Source organism: Sus scrofa, chromosome 1, assembly GCF_000003025.6.
Source record: "Sus scrofa isolate TJ Tabasco breed Duroc chromosome 1, Sscrofa11.1, whole genome shotgun sequence".
In the NCBI taxonomy this organism is placed as follows: Eukaryota; Metazoa; Chordata; class Mammalia; order Artiodactyla; family Suidae; genus Sus; species Sus scrofa.
The window spans coordinates 39,261,120-39,281,990 of NC_010443.5; the positions used below are offsets into that span (position 1 = coordinate 39,261,120).

A 20,871-nucleotide genomic window follows, 5' to 3' on the forward strand; every position below is an offset into this window, starting at 1 on the left:
ATTTTATGAATTTCATATTTTAAAATTGTGGTTTAAGAAGTTTTTTGTGACTTTTTTGATAATCTAGAATGATATTCTCTTAAAATGTTTGATTTTCACCCATCTAAATGAGTCTTTATTAGTCTCTTCATTAATACTCTTTCCCATTCAGAAATATTCATTAATATCTAGCCACTTTATATTACCTAAGTTATCAGGCTGTGACATTGTTTATTTGATTGCCCCATGTCTATATGAAGCATTTTATTTAAATATGCTTAAAATGTTAGTTTCATTTGTCCAGTTATTGCTATTTTTACCAAAATTAAAATTCAGCCACCTTGTTATTTATGGGTAGAGTCTGCAGTTCTATTTTGATATGGAATAATGGTCCAGTCAAATAATCTCAGAGTTGCAGGATTGATTATTAAACAGATTATTAATATGGATGAAGTTTTGGAAACTGTTCTTCTGTGGCTCATGTTGTTATAAATATAGCTTAAGGGTATTAAATGTAGTACCCAATGTCTTTATACTCCTTGTACATATTTACTTTTCAGCTTGTCAAAATTTTAAAATATTAAATTCTATTACCAAGCACTCCATGATGAGGGTTGAAGGCACTGAATCATTATAAAGTATTATATTTTATTGTATAATTATTTAAAACTTGTATGAAAACCAACGCTATTGTAAATCACAAACCCTGGAACAATTCTGTGCTTTGTATGGTGGGTGTGCTTTGTTTATCTGGACTCAATTTGTTGAGCATCATTCTTCACACCAGGCACACATCATGGACATGTTAACACCACATTTTCCAAAGGATAAATGAGTGCAGATGGCGTCAAGGGAATCAAATTACATCCCTATGCTTTCCTAAAATTTATCTGCCTGATAACACATCCAAGGTTATCGTAGTACTTCTTCCACATTATGAGATAAAGAAGTATCTTTCACCCATATTCAGATTGCTACAATGCCACCCAAAGAGACCAACAGACTTTCCTGCCCTGTCTTGCGTACATCTGCTAGTGGAGAGGCATGGTGCTGATACTCAGGTATTCTGTGTCATGATGGAATGTTCTGAAATCAGAGAAAAGGTGGGGAGATGGAAGCAATGGCAAGTTTCATTTAATAATTTTGCCTTTTATTTAGCTGAATAATGTGAAAGAGTGAATTTCTCTCAAGGGAGAGTCCCTTAAGAGCAAAACCAAAAGAGCATCCATAGGAAATACTGAAAGCTAAAAGTGGCTTTTAAAAATTTAAATGTAAGCAATTCTTTTCGATTTTTCTCAATATTTGATCCTAGGATGTGTCTCTAGTTTGAAAGAAAGCACTTTGAAACAACCACAGCAGTGTAGGTTAGTGACACTGATTCTTTTAAATATAATTGGTATATTTTCTAAGGCAACCAAGCTGTTAAAGATGCCTCGCATAAACCCATGGATGCCACATGTCTGTGATTCATTTCAGACTAATTCTGTATTCTTCAAAAAGAAGTATAAAACCTACTTTGTGTAATTATATTATGAAATATTTAATCTAATTGAATTCAAACTTTATTTCGTCTAATATAAAATGTTTAATATTTTGTACTTCCTATTCACACTTACCTTAGTGGAAAGAGCCAAGATCCTTTCTACGTTATGTTGAATTACCTTGCTTTCCAACTACTACTTACCCTTTGAACTAAGGAACCAATATGAAGTTTGAACAGGACCCAAATATGAAGGCTGATATTCTGTGAGATTGTTCCCAATGCATGTCAATGGCAAAGGAGGAGACTCCTTTTTACTTAGATCAAAACAAATTACATTCTTCTCATAATCGTGTTTTAAAATTCCCCTAAAGCCTCCTGGGGTTGAAAATAGCTCAGTAAATTTAAACTCAGTTCTTTCATTGTGTTTTTCTCACTTTATTGAAATCCACAATAGCTTTTTGCAGTCAGGATGAATAAGGAAGAGCCAGGAAATTTGAGCATCATAAATATTCAAGACTTTAGGATTAGTCCATTCAGAAGGTTGTATCACGTCATCAGGAGTAAGATAGATGGACATGTTTCTGTGCCAGAGATTTCATTGCATCCATCTTTGCTGGCAGCTTTGGTGCCTTACACCAGGCTGAACATTAAGTGTCTGAAAAATACTGTGAGTGAAAAAAGGAGGGAGAATGGAAAGGTGACTAAACTTGTTAAAATTCATAGCCTCAGAATATTGGGTACCAGGTTGGCCCTATTAACACTGCTAAGTAGATACATTTATCTTTGGACCAATCCTCTAAATAAGTCTAGATCAAAACCCAGCTCCATCAATGCACTGCTGCATATTGCCTTCAAGCTTCATAAGGAACTTACTGCTTTCTCTTCTGCTTGTCTTTCCCAGTATTGATCAGACTTCTATCAACAAGAGGCAAAACGCAGAAAGAGTAGACAATGGGCTTGGAGATGGGCTCAGAATAGAAAAGGCTGAGTAGGCTGAGGTGGAGGGAGATATGGTGAATGATCCCAAGATTCACTTATCTAAGGAGTGGGGATATAATGATCTCTGAGTCCAAAAGAGCTGGTTTCTAACAAAACAAGCAAACTGGAACCAGGGAAATAATAGTGGTAACACAAGCCTGAAGGAGAAAGCCAGTGAAAGCAAGGGATTAAATTTTGGTGCCAATACCATGGAGAAAAAAACAGTGAGACAGCTCGACTCAGGACCAGTCAGTTTAAATAGTTCCTGTTGGAGTGAGAATAATCTCAGTGTTGCTGCATTCCTACTGGGAAATAAGATTGAGAATTGAGAAGCCTATGAGTGAGAAACCGTTAGGTCTTATATGCATTGCAGACTCTTTTCCTCAGTCTTATACATTGCCTTTTCAAAATCATGAGACACTAAGGTGTTGGTTGAATACAGATTGCTTAAAGTTTTACCTAGTCCAGATTATGTATTTTCATTTAGAAAGGCTTGTTGAAAAATAAAACAAATATTCAAGCAAAACAGAAAAATTACCAGAGGTTCTCATTTCTGTGCATCAAATTCAAATGATGTCTTAATTAGACTTATTTTGCTCACAAGAGACCAAAAATCCCATTTCAAACTGGTTTAATGGAAAGATACTTTCTTGGTTCAAGTGACTGAAATATATAAGAGTATAAGTGGCTTCAGGGATGGCTAGATACAGGTTTTTATATATTATTAGTAGTAAATCCTCTCTTTTCACTTCCCGATCCTGATTTCCTTTGTCTGTTTCTTTTACTTAATTCTCAGGCAAGCTTTTCTGTCTGGTGGCAGTTATTGTTATGAGAATATTGAGGCCAAAATTATTTACTTTAGTAACTCCAGAGAGGAGCCTGTGCCATTTCCCAACTATTTCAGCAAAAGCAATGTAGTTGACCCTCACTAATCTGTATTGAGTAACATACCCTTCTTGGAACCAATCAGTTGGCCAGGGACAGGCAACAAGCACTTTGTCAAGACTCAAAGACCCAAGGGAACAGACCCATCCTTGAAACTAAAGAGTCCATTAGTATCACCCAAACTACTTGTATTGATATTGGAGAAGGATTAGTTCCTGAAACTAAGAGGGTTGCTGTTATAATAATGGATTCAGCAAGAAAGCCGCCCATGTCCACAACATCTCATTTTTGCTTTTATTTTAAATTCATAGTCCCAGATCATCTCCCACCTCAAATTTACTAAATCAGGGTTCAGGCCTTAAGCAGTTATAGTTTAAAAATCTTGATAATGTGTTTCTATCTCAACCAGGGTGAGAACCATTGCACCCTAAGGATTAATCCTAAAAATAAGAGGTTTTATGCATTGTGATATCCAGTGAGGGAGACAGTTGAAGATAAGTTGATAACTGCATTATTTTGTTTACACATACAGACTATGCTTGTGTATGAATTTACTGTTAAGAAAATACCAAACCATGAATGATAAAATACAAACTAATTTAATATCACTGTCACATTGACCCGATCATTGGAATAACTATTGATAATTGATGTTTATCAGCTGAACACATCAACATTCTGAAGATGACTGAGGTCAACTTGAACAATGAGGAGATATCTCTGTTAGTTCCCTTTCTGCTGTTAACCTACCATGGTTAAGTCACTTAACCTCCAAGGTTCTCAGTTCTCACATCTGTAACACAAAGATGCTATATTTACAGATGCCCAGGTTCTTTCCAGGTATAATACCTTATGATTCTTTGATTGAATGTGTGCTGTCATATAGTACTTTTACCAAGAGTTTCGCCTGGGGTAGAGCCTTGCAACTCAAAGTGTGCTTCATGGAACAGCAACTTTACCATCATCTGGGAGTGATTTAGAAATGCAGAACCAGGCTCTATCTATACCAGATGAGTCAGAATCTGCATTTTAAGAAGACTCCCCAGGCGACTCATATTCCCATTAAAATTTAAGAAACATCAGTCTAGACGGTAAGTTCTACTTCTGACTGTGGTTCTGAAAGTACCTGAGAGCTTATTTAAATTGGAGATCCCTAAAAGGTTTCTCACCATGAGAAACTAATTGATTAAGTTTGGGCTGCAGCAGGAATATGTTTTAAAATTTCCCCAGATGATTCTGATGTACAGCCACATTGATCTTGTCTAGTATATCATCAAATATGAAACACATAGTAATACTAAGACAGCCAAAACCTCATCCAAAGCTGTAAACCCCACCAGTAATTATCTTAAAAAATATATTATTTGTAATCATTTCTACTTCTGTTGGTTTATGAACACATGGGAAATAGTATCTCAATTTATAGACAAGGAAAATAAAATTTGGAGAGCAAAATGAATTAACCAGAGAATACTGAGTTTGTAGAAAAAAATGAAATTGTCAGATATATTTATTTTGCATTTTTTAGGGGTCAGTAGTATGCAGTGCTGAGATTATTATTTTTCTTGAAAAAGTTTGAATTATTTTATAAAATTTTACAAAGTAATCAAACATAAAAGGTCCAAAATATGGATTTCAACATCCCTGAAGGAAACTGTCCTCAACATTTGTCTATAACTATTTCTGGAATGTATGATCACTTATTCAAAAACACTAGATGTATTGAAGAGGAGAAAATATTCTTCTTTAGTCTTTGTTAATGGTCAGTAGTTCACTTGCCTCAAAATTTTTGTTTATCAATGTACTAGAGAAACTATGAGAATCATAGAAAATACAAATACTTACATATCATTTGGTATATTTATCTAAAACATTGAAAGTCCAATAAAATATTTTCCCTTAGCACTCCTTAATTAGACACTAAGTAGTTAATTCAATTTGCTCAGTTTTTTTATCATCACTAAGCTTTTGTGTCCTAATAATCGGCAAAATCTTACTAATAGAGAGTCTATGTTCAAATTAATAAATAATTTGAATTTTTAATATTAAAATGAGAAAAACTGTAAGAAAGTTTATATTGTCTAGCACTTGGGGGATATATTGAGAAAACAATGATAAAAGGCATTCTTTGAAATGCACAACCTGCATAATAATTTTAATAAACAACGTTGTCATTTAAAAGAATCAAGATGGTTGCCTTGGTGATAGTGATTATCCTTTTAATTTTTGAGTCTGTCATCTTAAAATCTTGATAATATTTTTAATTTATTAAAAGCACGTCATATAAATAGAGAAAAATTGTATGCCTTAAACCAACCGTGTAAGACTTAAACAAAATTATGAACTCCTCAACAATAAGCTATTTTGTGATTATAAATAGATAAAAACAGTTTATTATAAGTAAAATACATGTAATATAATGTAATATAAAAAAACATTCAGAAAGACTTTACTGCAATAGGCTCATTCTTAGGACTCACTTAGCACAATCTGATTTCACTAATTTTGTCCTCATTGGTTGTTCCTGTAATCAGCCTTCCCATTTGTTTTTTGTACCTGTGGCCTTTTTTCTCAGGATGCATGTGGAAGCTGAGCTCAGTGAGTCATGGGAAATTGGTTAACCATCTATGATTAACACCAGCACTCTAGGAGACATGGAGCTTAGGTGAATACATTTTGATAGAATTAAACAGGCCTGAAGATGAAGAGGGAGTTCCAAGCTAATAAAACAAATTTTCACTTCTAATTTGGAGAAGTTTTAGATGATTTTATCTATTGTGTGCTGCATGTTCCTGATAAGAAGCAGAAAAGTCCCCATAATACCCAGAAGTTCAAATTTGAGGCACCAGAAGGATCACTAAAATTTATACTTGTCCTCTCAGATGTCTGACACATATACAACAAAAATATCATTATTCTATATATTAAAATACCATAAACATATAAAGTAGTGTTGCTAGACAAAATGAACACAAATTGTTACTGAAATACCATAATCATAAATAAGAAAATTTGAACTGTAATAGTGCCTAACATGCAGAAAAAAGGATAGGAATTTTGAACTCCTTCTTTTGTTTTAAATTCTGTCTGAATTTTTTTCTGTTGAAATGAACATATTTGTGGACATTTTATTATAGGTAAAATTGTCAATTATATATGTCAGTTCATAGTTGATATACTTTATATAAACATCTATGGATAATTTAAGGCAAAGTATTAAAAATATGCTCAACGTCTTTAATTTGATTATAATTTAACTTTGCAATATTCCAGAAAAATAATAATTTTTTTTAAAAAAAACCCTAACTTATTGACACCTATGTTGATCACTATGGGAAGAAAATCCTTTTAAAATATACTGGTTGTATGCTTCTAAGTTTCCTCTATGTCTTTTCATGGCTTGATGGTCATGCATTTCTTTTTATTGCTGAATAATATTCCATTGCCTGGAGGTACCACAGCATATTTTTTTCTTTTACCTACTGAAGGATACCTTGATTGCTTTCAGGTTTGGCAATTATGAATAAAGCTCCTATAAACAAACAAAAAACCCTACCTTTTGTACAAGTGTTGCAGTTTACAGTACCTTTCACAAACATTTAAAAATTTCCACAAATAGTAAAATTCTTCAACTTTCTTCAGAAGTTCTAGTAGAAAGTAAAAGGGTTAGAAAGGCAACATTTTACTGTCTCAAAATTTTAAACCATACTTAGTATTTAAATCATTTGAGCATGTATCATAAAGAACAGATAGGATATTATCCACCACAACTTTTTGTGCAGGAGTTTATAGCTTATAATCATGCTTAAACATTTATTTTTAAACTTAGTATATATTTACCAAGCTTATGTCAATTATTAAAATTTTAATAGATATAGTTGTTGCTCTCATTAAATCTAGAATTTAGTGAAGGATACAAGTAATAATAATAATAGCCAATACTTATATGATGCTTATTTATATCAGATACTACTCTAAGTCCTTTACTTCACTTTTTTTTTTTTTTTTTTTGCTTTTATAGGGTCACACCTGTGGCATATGGAAGTTCCCAGGCCAGGGGTTGAATCGGAGCTACAGCTGCCAGTCTACACCACAGCCACAGCAATGCCAGATCCGAACCGGTCTGTGATCTATACCCCATCTCATGGCAACACCGGATCCCCAACCCAATGAGTGAGGCCAGGGATCGAACCTACATCCTCATGGATACTAGTCTGATTCATTTCCGCTGTGCCACAATAGGAACTCCTAAGTTCTTCATATTTTTTGTTTATGCTTTTTTGTTTTGTTTTAGGGCCGCTCCTGCGGCATATGGATGTTCTCAGGTCAGAGCTACAGCTTTGTGATCTGTATCACCACAGCCATAGCAACATGGGGTCCCACCCGTGTCTGCAATCCACACCACAGCTCACCTCAATGCCAGATCCTTAACCCACTGAGCGAGGCAAGGGATCAAACCCACATCCTCATGGATACTAGTCGGGTTCATTACTGATGAGCTACAACAGGACTCTATCCTTTACATTTTAACTTACTTAAATCCTCATGTAAATCTGTGTAGTGGGTACTACTATTATTAACCTCCTTTTACAGATGAGGAAATTAAGTTCACACACTTAGTAAGTATGAGAATTAGATTTGAATGGAACAGATTGATTCAGACTATCTCAAACACTAAGCTACATTTTAATACATACCAACAATGACAACATTTTATTTTTTTTATTTTTTTTCATTCATAATGATTTTTATTTTTTCCATTATAGCTGGTTTACAGTATAGATCTTTTTTCTTTTTTTTTTTACAGTGTAGATCTTTTAATAGCTTATATGTGTTTAGATTTTCCTAAAAAAATGCAATTTTTTTGCTTTTTAAAAAAATTTTCCATACAGTGTTCTATAGTTCCCTCCCTTTTAAAATGTAGTTGATTTTACAATGTTGTGCCAATTTGTGCTATACAGCAAAGTGACCCAGTCACACATACAACAAAATGCATTTTTAAATACATTAGAATACTATGGATTTATGCCATCTTTTATATGAGTTATGCAAATAATTGTTTATTGACCATCGCAATCTAGAAATAATGAATACATAATACTAATTTTTATTTTTTCTTATCAACATAATAAATCATTATATCTGCTTCTCTTGTTTCCCAGCACGTCACAAGTCTGGTGTTGAGACTAATACCTCTTCAGAGACATTCAGCTCTGACCCAGTTGTTTATTTGGCATTGGACTTTAGAAAAACAGCCTGACTTAGAAGGGTATATATTTTTGTTATTGCCATTGAATTATAAAGCTTGAAGGCTGAGTTTAAATTCTTTGCGTTCCTTTAATAAAGGAAATTTCTAAGTGCATTTAAAGTCTAGCATGGTAAAACATTTGATTTTAGAATGGGAGGTGAATAACAATAAGAATCTAAAAGGAGACTTCTACTCTTCTCCACTTTCTACATTCACTCATACTTCCCAACACATAGTGAGAAAAGTGGTAAGGGAAAATCAGGACTAGTGAAAGAAGCTGGAATACACTTCCCATCTTCTGTGCCCTTCTCTGGAGTGCCCCTCTTATTACTGACACAGTAAACACTAGTGGAGAACTGGATCAGATTAGGTAAGGTTACCAATGACTTAGTAAAACAAAGGGATACCCTTCATATGAGATGACAGTCACTCTTTCTCCATTTATTTTCCCTTCTCCAATTATCAAAATTCATATTGAAGCTTGACCTTTACAGACCTGTAGACACACCTGAATTGAGGTACTTTGACCTCTGGGCCTTCTAAGCCACAAAACAATCTTTGAGGTTTACTGTTACCAAAATGGCTTATTATCCCAACTAGAATCTGATGCTGAGACTTACCATGTTCTCTGGGACATGGGACTCTAACCTGATTGCAAAGTGCATACATTTGGAGGTAAATAATGACCGCTTTGACATTCTTCTTTGTCCTTTGTATACAGAATTGGTTCAAGTTAAAGTGAGCTGTTCTTAAGAAGTGTCAAGAGGTTAAATGAAATCTTATGCTACTATACATTTTGTTATGTTGCATAAAGTAGAGGCATTCACCTGTCTATAGAAATTATTAAATAACTAGAAGCTAGTTTTAATATAAGAAGTTTTATTTTTCTTTGAAGCTTGCTGAAAACCACAGGGCAATAAATTTCTACTTTACTGACTTGAATCTTTTAAAATTAAATTCCCATTTTTATACAAATGGTTCTTAGTTGGCAAGAACAATTGAGAGTAAGAAATTAGGCATCATCTGCTTATGAGAAAAATATCCTTCTGAAGTCTAAATTGGTAGCATGCTGTTACTCATTTGGGCAGAATCCTGAATGGTCATCATTTCCTGGCTTAAATGTAAGGAGACAGAACAAGCACACTGTGTAGAGGCTATATTGGTTTCTTTAGACATCTGATAGTCACAGACAGTGACACTAGTGATATAGTACAATCCCCAAAGAAAATGTAATGTTGCAATAAAACATGCAGAAAGACATTAAATTTATCCTTAAGTTTGTATGGTAGAGGCCAAAATTTTTCCTTCTTCTCTTCCAGGTTCTTTGGCTGATCCAATAATTAAATTGATATAAGACATTAACAGGAGAAAAAACAAGCAAATTTCATCCATACAGGAGCCCCAGAAAAATGAGACCCAAAGGGTAGCCAAGTAATTGAGGCATATAACATTCTCAGCTAAGGAAAGGTATAGGGGGTCTTAGGATACAATAGAAAGGAAGGCCATTCACAGGAAGGGAGAGTAGATGTTTGGAAAACAAAGATTGTCCTGTTATGCAGATTAGTTTCTTGGTATCTCTGTAATAGCCCTCCTGTTGGTGCAGGCCCTATTCCAAAGTAAATTTAAGCAGTTGAGGAGAAGGTAAAGAGCTTTTCCTCAGTCTGCTGGGCTTTGATTGCCTTTAGCTCAAAAATAATCCTTATGCCAAAGAGACATATTTTGGGAGTCTGCTCCCCTTCAGAATCATCAGAAATAAATTTCTTTTGTCTTTTATAAGCAAGGAAACGTATGCTTGTATGCATTTACAAGTGCTTGTCTACACTTACTTGTGTAGAAATACTAACAGTCTCTGGGTGATCATCAGTTAAAAAATATATTCCTGCAAAATAATGTCTATGTAAGTCATTATATTTCATTGTGAGCTGTAGATATTGTGTCTGTGTGTAAATCTGTGACTCCCACTTACGAGAAATCTGAGTGGATCTGCCCAGAGCAGTGGGACTGGCTTAGTTAATGTAAAGCTGAAGTGCAAAATCAGGAAAATAAAAAGTTGAAGCTTTATCTTTGAGTTTGTGAAATTGAACAGAACGCTGTGAGGACTTCCTGGGTATAAAACCCCTGCTGTGTTCCCTGTTTCTTGTTTGTAGAAGAAAAGTTTTAGTCTCCAAGGCCTTCCCTGAATTCCAAAGAGCAGATTTAGGCAGTTACTCCTTAGGGAAGTGAGAGAATGCAGAAACAAAGGTAAAGCAGTGAAGCAAGAAAAATAACAATAGTTTAAACAATAGTTCAGTGATAAAACAGAGTCCTAGTTCCTCCTCAAGGGAGATAATAACAATCCGATATCTATATTTCAATTGTTTTACAGAAACTAAGATACCCCCCCCCCCCAAGAGAATGGTGACTACAGGCTTACCACAAGCATATAGACTCCAGATTGTTTGGAGCCAGAGGTTGATGATTAACATTCCCAAAACATCACCTGGTTACCTCACCCCTAACCAATTAGGAGAAAGTTTAGAGATGGCTGATTGTGCACCCTGCAACCCTCACTCCTAATGTAGCCATCAGGGAGTTCAAGTCTTTTGAGTATGAGCTGCCGCTTTTATTTGATTGGTGTCCTGCCATCAATGCTGTCTTTTTTTAAAAAATTAATCAATTAATTGATTTTTTTAACCAAGTGTCAGTATGTTGGCTTTGCCGTGTATTAGGCAAGCTGATCTGATTTTGGTTTAGTTATGGTGTGAGTTGCAGAACAGGATTGTATCTACTCCATTTACTGTAAAGAATAAACACTCTAAAATATACTGTATTTTTTAGTCTAATTCTTACTTTCATTTATTTTTATTTTTGCTTAAGTAAAATTTATGAAGTGTATCCAACATGCCAGGACCTAACCTTCCACGTTAAGATTACTTTCCAATTCTGGTTATAATTGTAAACTGGTGCCCTCTGTCCACAGGTGCCAAATGGAAATGCAGAGAAGACAGAGTTTGGGATGAAGGAGAAAAAACAGCTTTTATTGCTTTGCCAGGCAAAGGAGGCATAGCAGGCTAATGCTTTAAAGGCTGTGCCCTCGGGAAAGACTCGCAGAGAGTTTTATGGTAAAAAGGAGAAAAACATGTTTCTGGATAAGAATCAGGGTTGAGAACAAATAGACATTCTTCTTTATTTGGGGGAACTATTTAGTCATTGAGATTGGTGTCATGATGGTGGTCTTCTGGGTTATTGCCTAGGGTAACAGTACTTTTGAAACAGGCATATTGACCCAAGATCAGAAAAAACTAGAAAAATTCCTGAAAAAAAATCATGTGCTAATTAACCCACAGGTAATTGTGCTCAGGGTCCCCCTAATCTTTAGTTTATGGGGGATTGTTTTTAGGATGCAGTTAAGCCAGGGACAAGGACAAGGAAGGGCTCTCAGCCAGGGTTCAATTTTAAAGTATTCATTTCTAAAAGAAGTACAAGGAATATAACTTTTCTCTTAGATACCTACATCATTATGTGTATCTCTTGAGAGGGAACCAGGATACTGCCCCAAGGCTGTACTATTGCTTCTTAACTGTTCCTCCCTTGTCTTTGCATCCCCTCCCTTCCCTGATCAGCAACTGTCTGAACCTGCCCCTTAGAATTCAGGGAAGGTTATGGAAGCCAGATGAGGCCCACTTCCTAAAAACAAGAAATGGCAGGCAAAGAAAGGCTTGTGTGCCCAGGATACCCAAAGGATCCTGCTCAGTTTCATCATCTAGAACTCATTCCCCTTGGATCCAGCCGAGTACAGAAGATCTAGGGCTAAGCGGAACCAAGATTGCTTCTGGTACTGTTATTTCTTCTATTCTCTGTTATGCAAGCTTTTACCTATCTTGCAGAAAGCCCCACTATGAACCAACATGCACTGTCTAGTTCCACAAACAACTGCCCTGTGTAAACAGTGTATTTCCCCAGTTAAATTAGACTAGGAGGTTCCAACAGGATTACTGAGGCGGTTTGGCCTTTATTACCCAATCCTGCATATGACTCAGACTCACATCTGATCCTTCTGTGTGAGTTCTAGAATCTTTTATTCCTCTGAGTAGCCAACAACAGATATCTGTGGAATACAAGTGTGCGTGCGTGCATGTGCACACACACACACACACACACATGCACACCCCTTATAAGGAGTACTATTTGTCTAAATGACAGATTTAAGGCCTTTTCATATTCCAATGGAAGTAACATTTTATATAAATTTTTAATTTAGAAAATTTCATCCCATTTCTCTATTCAAAATAATGCATATTTGGAATAAGAAATTGTCTCTTAAAAATGACTCCTTTAGGAGTTCCCGTCGTGGCGCAGTGGTTAATGAATCCGACTAGGAACCATGAGGGTGCGGGTTCCGTCCCTGCCCTTGCTCAGTGGGTTAACGATCTGGCGTTGCCGTGAGCTGTGGTGTAGGTTGCAGACGTGGCTCGGATTCCGTGTTGCTGTGGCTCTGGCGTAGGCTGGCGGCCACAGCTCCGATTAGACCCCTAGCCTGGGAACCTCCATATGCCGCAGGAGCAGCCCAAGAAATAGCAAAAAGACAAAAAAAAAAAAAAAAAAAAAAAAAAAAAAAATGACTCCTTTAGCACATGCAGAAACTATTCTAAATCTTTGGCATTTTACTTACTTTATCAGACTGAGTTATACAAGGCACCAATCTTCTCTGTAACCTCTCTTGGTTTAAATGGGAGGGAGGAAGCAGAATGGCATTGGCAGGGGAGAATTTGAGTTTGTTTTTTAATTCACTTGTAGAAGATTTAACCCTGTGGATGACCTGTGGATTTAAAAAGGTCATTTGCCCACCCTTAGGACTAAACCAGTACTGTCCAAAGTAATTTAATGTGAGCCACACTGGCATTTTAAAATTTTTGAGTAGCCACATTAAAAAAAAAGTGGGGAGTTCCCATTGTGGCTCAGTGGTTAACGAATCTGACTAGGAACCATGAGGTTGCAGGTTCGATCCCTGGCCTTGCTCAGTGGGTTAAGGATCCTTCATTGCCACGAGCTGTGGTGTAGGTTGCAGACGTGGCTCGGATCCTGCGTTGCTGTGGCTCTGGCATAGGCCGGTGGCTACAGCTCCAATTAGACCCCTAGCCTGGGAACCTCCATATGCCGCGGGAGCGGCCCTCAAAAGGCAAAAATACAATAATAATAATAATAATAATAATTTTAAAAAGTGAAAAAAAATATAAAATTAATTTTAATAACATGTTTTATTTAACCCAATGTCTCAGTAAGAATTCAACCAAAGAAGCAGAACTAGTAGGAAATGATGCAGGTATATTTATATATTAAGACATTTATTACAAGAAATTGGCCTCTGTGGTTGTGGGGGCTGGCTAAGCAAATCAACCCGAGCACAGGCAGTCAGGAGGTGAAGATCATGGGCAAGCTTGAGTCCACGGGCATGGATCAAAGCTGGAGTCCTCACAAAGAACTTCTTTCCTTTCCTGGGAAACCCCAAGCCTACCCAGATGATCTAGAATCATCTTATTTAAGTCAACTTATTTATTAACTAGGGATTTTAATTACATCCATAAAATACCTTCACAGCAGCTTCTAGATTAGTGTTCATTTGAATGATTTGGGATAGTAGTCTAGCCAAGTTGACACATAAATTAAATCATCACACTTAACATGTCCAAAATAATATAATTCTGATATATATATAATATAAAAGTTATTAATGAGATTTTTTATATTCTTTTTATTCTTTATTAAGTCTTTATCATCCATTATGTACTCATAGCACATTGCAGTTTGGACTAACCATATATCAAGTTCTTAATATGTACACATGTCTAGTGGTCACTGTATTGGACTATATAATTCTAGACAGTGACAAAGAGTGATTAGGCTGTTTCTCTTGTATCTTTAGAGTGGTTCTAAAGATACAAGTTCTCTGTAGGGATCATTTGACAATATCTAAAGACATTTTTTATATTCATGACTGGTGATGGGCCTAAAAGCATCTGATAGGTAGAGAGGCCAGGTGTGCTTCCAAATATCTATAATGTAGAGAATAGCCCCATTTCACCTCCAAATAATGATTTCCCCAATCCAAAAGCCAGAAATGCTAAGAAAAGATACTCCAAAGCATGGTATCTTTTCTTAGCATTTCTGGCTAAGGAGACATAAGGAGGAGAGTAAAATAATAGTAATTAAGAGTAATAATTATTATTATTATATAATTAGAGAATCTGGAAGAAGGATTTTTTTGATGCCCTATGGAAATCTTATCTTGAAGTTGTTTTTTGTTTTTTTTTTTTTAGAAATATGATTGAATATCTAATTTTTGTATCTCCACTGCCATTTTCAAGGTCAGGGATAGCAAAAGGGTAGAGGAGTGGCCTTGTAAGTAGTATGACTGACTAATGGGGAAAATGAGGGAAGAAAATCTTCACAGTGGTGATTATCTCTTTAACTGGTGAATGAAAGTCAGTAAATGTCTTTTTGAAGATATTTTAGGATTTTCCTATAGCTGGTCTTGATTTTAGACTTCTGGAAAAATTATAATAATGCAAATTCAAATTTACAAACGGAAACTTTAGAGTGTGTACAGTAATTAGCACCATCTCAGACCATCTGTGGAATAAAGTTGTGATAAATAAATAAGTAAAACTCATTAGCATTTTTCTAAGAAAAACCATGGTGTTTAAGATTAAGTCACTTTTCAGAGGTAGTAATCATATTTGTAAACTCTAATCTCAAATTTACTTCTGCCCAAATTAACTACAAATTCAGAATTAACTTTATTTTCTAAGCCTTGGCAATATATGTATACTGAAACTGGCAGAAAATTGAATGCATTTGTTAAAACTTGATATTTAGAAAAATGCAACAACTCACTTATTATATGAAATGTGTCATGTCTGCATGCAGTAATTATTGGTTAAATGCAATGCCAAATTCTGATTATAAACATAGCTTAGAGTCAATACTTCTGAGATATACTTCCTATCAGAGAGTTGTTACAGTTCATTTCACATATTTTTAATTTAATATGGAAAAACTAAATCTTCCTAAATCTAAATGGGATTTTTACTAAGGATTCTTAATTTGTCTTAAGAGTGATTGAAATAAAACATAATTATAACTTGTGATCAGTTTTAGCCCTTAAAATGGTGACAACATATCTCTTTGATGTAAGTTTTTAAGCTTTTTCAAATAACTCTAATTTTGAGGAACTCCAGTTTTTTCCTTATTTCAATAATTGGGGGATTTATGTAGCAATGTGTTACAAAGATGCTTTCCTTTTAGACAGCTATAAGTTTGTTGGATACAAAGATTTAGACTTCATGGTAGAATTATAAAGTTTAGGTTAATAGCTATCTATGATTTATATTTTGCACATGTTCAAAAAGAGTTTTTAAAAATAAATTCTGTTTTTTTCCTGTAGAAATACATAAAGAAAAGACTGAAAAGCAGGAAAAACCTGAAAGGAAAACACAAACTAAAGGTAAGTGTTGAATTTTGTGCTTATTCTTATTTTTATTTAGGATATATATTTTGCATATTTATATGGGAGAAAGGAAAGTATTCATGTTTAATGTTCTTTTAATTTCTGATAATATTTAGATAAGTACATTTATTTCTCAGTTAACATCAGGTATAAATTTTATTTAATTATTGGAATCAAAGTAACTTCAAAATGAAAGACAATCTCAGTTATTTACAACTGGTTTTGCTTAACATAGTACTATGAACATATTTTTTTTGACTTAGCAAACATTTTTCCTGCTTTAAGAAGTTAATATATCAGAGTTCAGTTTTTTTTTTTCTTTTTTCTTTTGTCTTTTTAGGGGTGCACCCGCAGCATATGGAGATTCTCAGGCTAGGGGGCTAATCAGAGCTATTGCTGCCGGCTGACACCACAGCCACAGCCACAGCCACAGCAATACTGGATGCTGGATTCGAGCCACGTCTGTGACCTACACCACAGCTCACAGCAACGCCAGATCCTTAACCCAATGAGCAAGGCCAGGGATTGAACCCACAACCTCATAGTTCCTAGTTGAATTTGTTTCTGCTGTGCCACGATGGGAACTCCAGAATTCAGTTTTTTTAACCTTGATTTTTTTTTATTCCATGCCACGCAGTACCTTTAAAGTCTTTGGCACAGAAGTGCAGTCATTATACTTCCTCACTGAAGACTGCAATGGCCCTAGAGCGAGCTTACACAACCTCAGGGGGTAAGCTTGTGCCATCAAGTGACAACATGATGATTAATATCCTTTTCAATATACTAGCTGAATCTAGTATCTGAAATCTTACATTAGAGGCATATTAATAATTGTCATCATTATCTTGCTCATCTTACAAGCATTACTTTTCTAGGAGTGGCTCATGTTGTCATAAGACTTTAAGGAAACTTAAAAGAAGCATAAACATTCAAAGGGCCTTATTTGCCTAAGTTTCCCCAATGGTCAGTCTCATATGATACTGGGTGAGCCAGGACAGAAATAAAAATCTCATTACTACAGTATTTGTGTGATATAGACAGAAAATGAAAGAATTTTCCTGGGTAAAATTTAATGTTGTCTAATAGTCATTATATCAAAACCGAACTAATACAAAAATACTGCAGTAAATATCAAAGTTGCAAGTAGCAGTTTCAAAAAATAGAAGTTCTGATTCACTGGAAATTATATAAATATGTGAATCTACATTAAAATGTCATGTTTTCTTTTTTTAATATACTTCATAAACCTCTGTTTTTGTGACGAGCTCAAATCATTCTGCAAATATTACGTATAATCCTAATGTTTGAATTAGTTCCAGATTGGTCATCCAGTCCTTATACAACCAAGGGCAATGAAGTTTACTCCATTGAAACCTATTTATATTTGTACTTAGGGAATTAATGTCTTCTTTCTGTTCCCTTTCCCTTTTTGGTTCTTAATTCCTTTGGTCAGGGAAATTGGATGGAACTCTTGGGTATGGATTGACTAAGCTAGCCCTGGCTGAACTGGTTATGTGTTTCTGTCTGCTGGAGGTTAAACAAAAACTCAACTGGTTCCACACAGTTGGGGGCTCTGCCATTTTATCTTGCAGATTGTGCTACTAATTTAATAGCTGTGCTGCTGGAGTGGATGTGGTGATGCAGATGGTACTATTTGCATTTTGGACCTGGCTCTATTAGAATCCTGCTGTTAAAGACTTTGAGCAGTAGGCTGTAGAGTGGGTTTATTGAACTAGTGAGTTCTGCATAATTAAAACAGTGAATTTGGCTGAAGTTTGAAATAAATTTCTCAAAGGCTGGACTGGAGATTAGTACCTGAATGTATCTCCCACATAGACCAAATATATTTTGAGAAAGTGAATGCTTCTCAAGAAAGAGAAAATGGAGTTTCAGCTGTTCACTGGTGAAATGGGCTTCAGAGAGAGTTTCTTTTTCCACAGTTGTTTTGTGTGTGTATGAATATGAGCAAAAGATTTCATTTAACTGCTTAGTTTCCTCATCCAGGTAGAAGAGAATAATGCCGCTTTATTATTTCCATGTAGTTTAGTGAAAATAAATGTGATTTGTAACTGTTCATAGACCTGGATAAATACATGTTTTCTGTATGCCACATTCCATATCAGTTACGGTTATACAATGGATAGTTAGGAATTTAAATTGTTATGAAAGCATTTTGAACTCTTACAAGAAAAGATACACTATATATATATATAGTAGCCTGCAGTGGTTATAGACAAGCCAGCAAATATCTGAGTTTAAACAGATCTATTATGCAGAAGCTGGTGTATTCTGGGAGGAGGTAAAAATTTTTGGTAATGATAGAAGCTAGGTCATATCCTGTTATTTCTATTTTTTTTCTCCTTCAAGGGATTCATTGGGTACCCTGGAAGTTTTTAGGATTCTGAAGTCAGTGGGAAAGCCCTGGAAGTCTACATCTAGACTCATCAACTGAAATACAGAAAGTCAAAGAATATCTAATCCCTTAGAATAAACATTTCCAAAATAATCCGTATAAATATGTTCATTCATTTTTAATGTGTCAAAGAATTAGTTTCAGTTCCAACTCTTTTTCATAGAAAATTAGGTACTTTTTGCAGTCAAGCATATTATCTAAGAGGTTTTAATTCATGAGGCCAAGAAAACTTTTATTTGTACTTGTCTTTCTGTTTATTTTGTTTGATGGTTTTGTTAGAAAAAAATGCAACAGTTTTATGAAACTGAAGAGCAAGCCCTTTAATGCCTAACTTGATAATGAGCACTTATTTTATTTTATTTATTATTTATTTATTTATTTTTGGTCTTTTTGTCCTTTTAGGGCCACACCTGCGGCACATGGAGGTTCCCAGGCTAGGAGTCTAATTGGACTGTTGCTGCCGGCCTACGCCAGAGCCACAGCAATGCCAGATCCGAGCTGCATCTGTGACCTACACCACAGCTCACGACAATGCCAGATCCTTAACCCACTGAATGAAGCCAGGGATCAAACCCACAACCTCATGGTTCCCAGTCAGATTCGTTTACGCTGCACCACGATGGGAATTCCTGAGCATTTTTTTAAGATTTAAGGTATAAGCTCTGACATATTAGATAATGTTACCTTTGAATTAATCTGTAATTTATTTTAGAAATATGATCAGAGTAATGTATATACTTGTGACATTTTATTGAATTAATATAGTAATACAGTGGAGCATTACATTTGCATAGAAGAAACTTAGAGACATACTTTAACTTTTCCTAGATTATCAAAATGCCCTTTGCCAACTTGTTGCTGATCTACGTGGCCCCTGGTGAGCAGAGGGAATGATTTTACCACACTAGGAGTTGTGGCACTGAGCAATTTACTTTGGCAGAAGTGAGTTTGAAGAATGCGGATTCCATTCCAGGGTGATGGTTTCTAATCAAAGATTTTAAAGATCAAAATGATCTTGTAGAATACATTTATTTTGAAAGCCAAATATTTTAGAATGTCCTCCTGTTTAACGTAAAAGAACTAATTATTGTCCAGATGGAGATGAATAAGGCAGTCTAGAGCCCACAGGCCATGAGTATTTCAGATGAATGGACATCCATTGTGGAATATAGAGCCACATCTTAAATAATAAGGAATGTTGTTCCGTCTCCTCCAGCAGTCAACAGTCTGGGCATCCTTCATAGGTATAAACAACTACGTGCATCAATATCTTAGAAAAAGAGCATGTATCCATTGTAAGGAATTATAGAGGCTGGTGAAATTTATAATAAATAAAATGTCCCAGTCTCGATTGTTAAAGACCATTTCCCTGGCCCATAGTAAACAGTGAGACATGCTTATTCAATAAATAAAGCTAAGAGTACAGTATAAGATTTTGACAAAGAAGGAGGTCACTATCATTTTCTCCTATTTACTTAGGCTTTGAATTCATCAATCTGGGTTAGAATCCAAATCTAGTAACTGCCTATGTGTCCTTGACAAGTTAATTAATTTTTCATTGCCTCTATTTCCTTATTTGTAAAATGGGAATAATGCAGTTATTACAGAGATAAGTGATTAGAAAAGGTATATTGAAAGTTTTTTAAAAAATTGTTGGCAAATTTTAAGCACTAATTTCAAGTAATTAACTCATTCTCTTAATCACTATGATTAGAAGTGACAATTCTTGCAGGTTTTTATATATATTACTTATATATATTACTTCTTTCCCTATACATGTCTGGTATTATTTGCTGTCTGTATGATAATAGGTCAGAGAATTTAAGATCTGTCATCTTGGGATTCTGTAACACCAAAAAACACTTACCTTTATTGCAACTTCACCCCTGTATCTGTGCTTCCCCTTTTAAGAAATTAATATTATATATGCTTATTTCTATGTACCAAATATTTTACTCTATTTTTCATAGAAAACAATCCAATATGGTAGATATAATCCTATTTAAAATTGAGAATACTGATATTTATCTCAGCTCAATGGCTTATTCAGTGTCTCATGTTTAGCCTCAGTTTTCTCTAACTTAAGAACTTGTGTCTTTCTCACTATCCCCCACATCCCACTTTCTTTATTCTTTTTTGTTCTATCATGTCTAAGTCTCTACTACCAGAATTTGCTCACAGCTGAAGGATCTGGAATTTATCTCTAAACCACATGGCTAGGATCTGGCAACCTGTGGGTCAACTTCACTGACCTGTTTGTAGTTCCAATTATATACCAGTTCCTAGATGTCCATTTATGTTCCCTCCCCATCATTTCACCTGTTGTTTTATGCAGTTATAATTCTGATAGTTTACCTGCGTAGCAGGCACCATATTCTTAATAAACTATAAATATCTCA

At 35.1% G+C, this 20,871-nt stretch overlaps 1 protein-coding gene across 2 annotated transcripts in view; it reads left to right on the forward strand.

The window, feature by feature from the left end:
• TRDN (triadin) overlaps nt 1–20,871 on the forward strand; it is a 386,702-nt gene that overhangs the window by 80,576 nt on the left and 285,255 nt on the right. For both annotated transcript variants that reach the window (XM_021088731.1, XM_021088725.1), the window contains exon 5: nt 15,997–16,056. In XM_021088731.1, the coding sequence (XP_020944390.1) occupies nt 15,997–16,056 (60 nt within the window). The remainder of the gene's footprint in view (nt 1–15,996; nt 16,057–20,871) is intronic.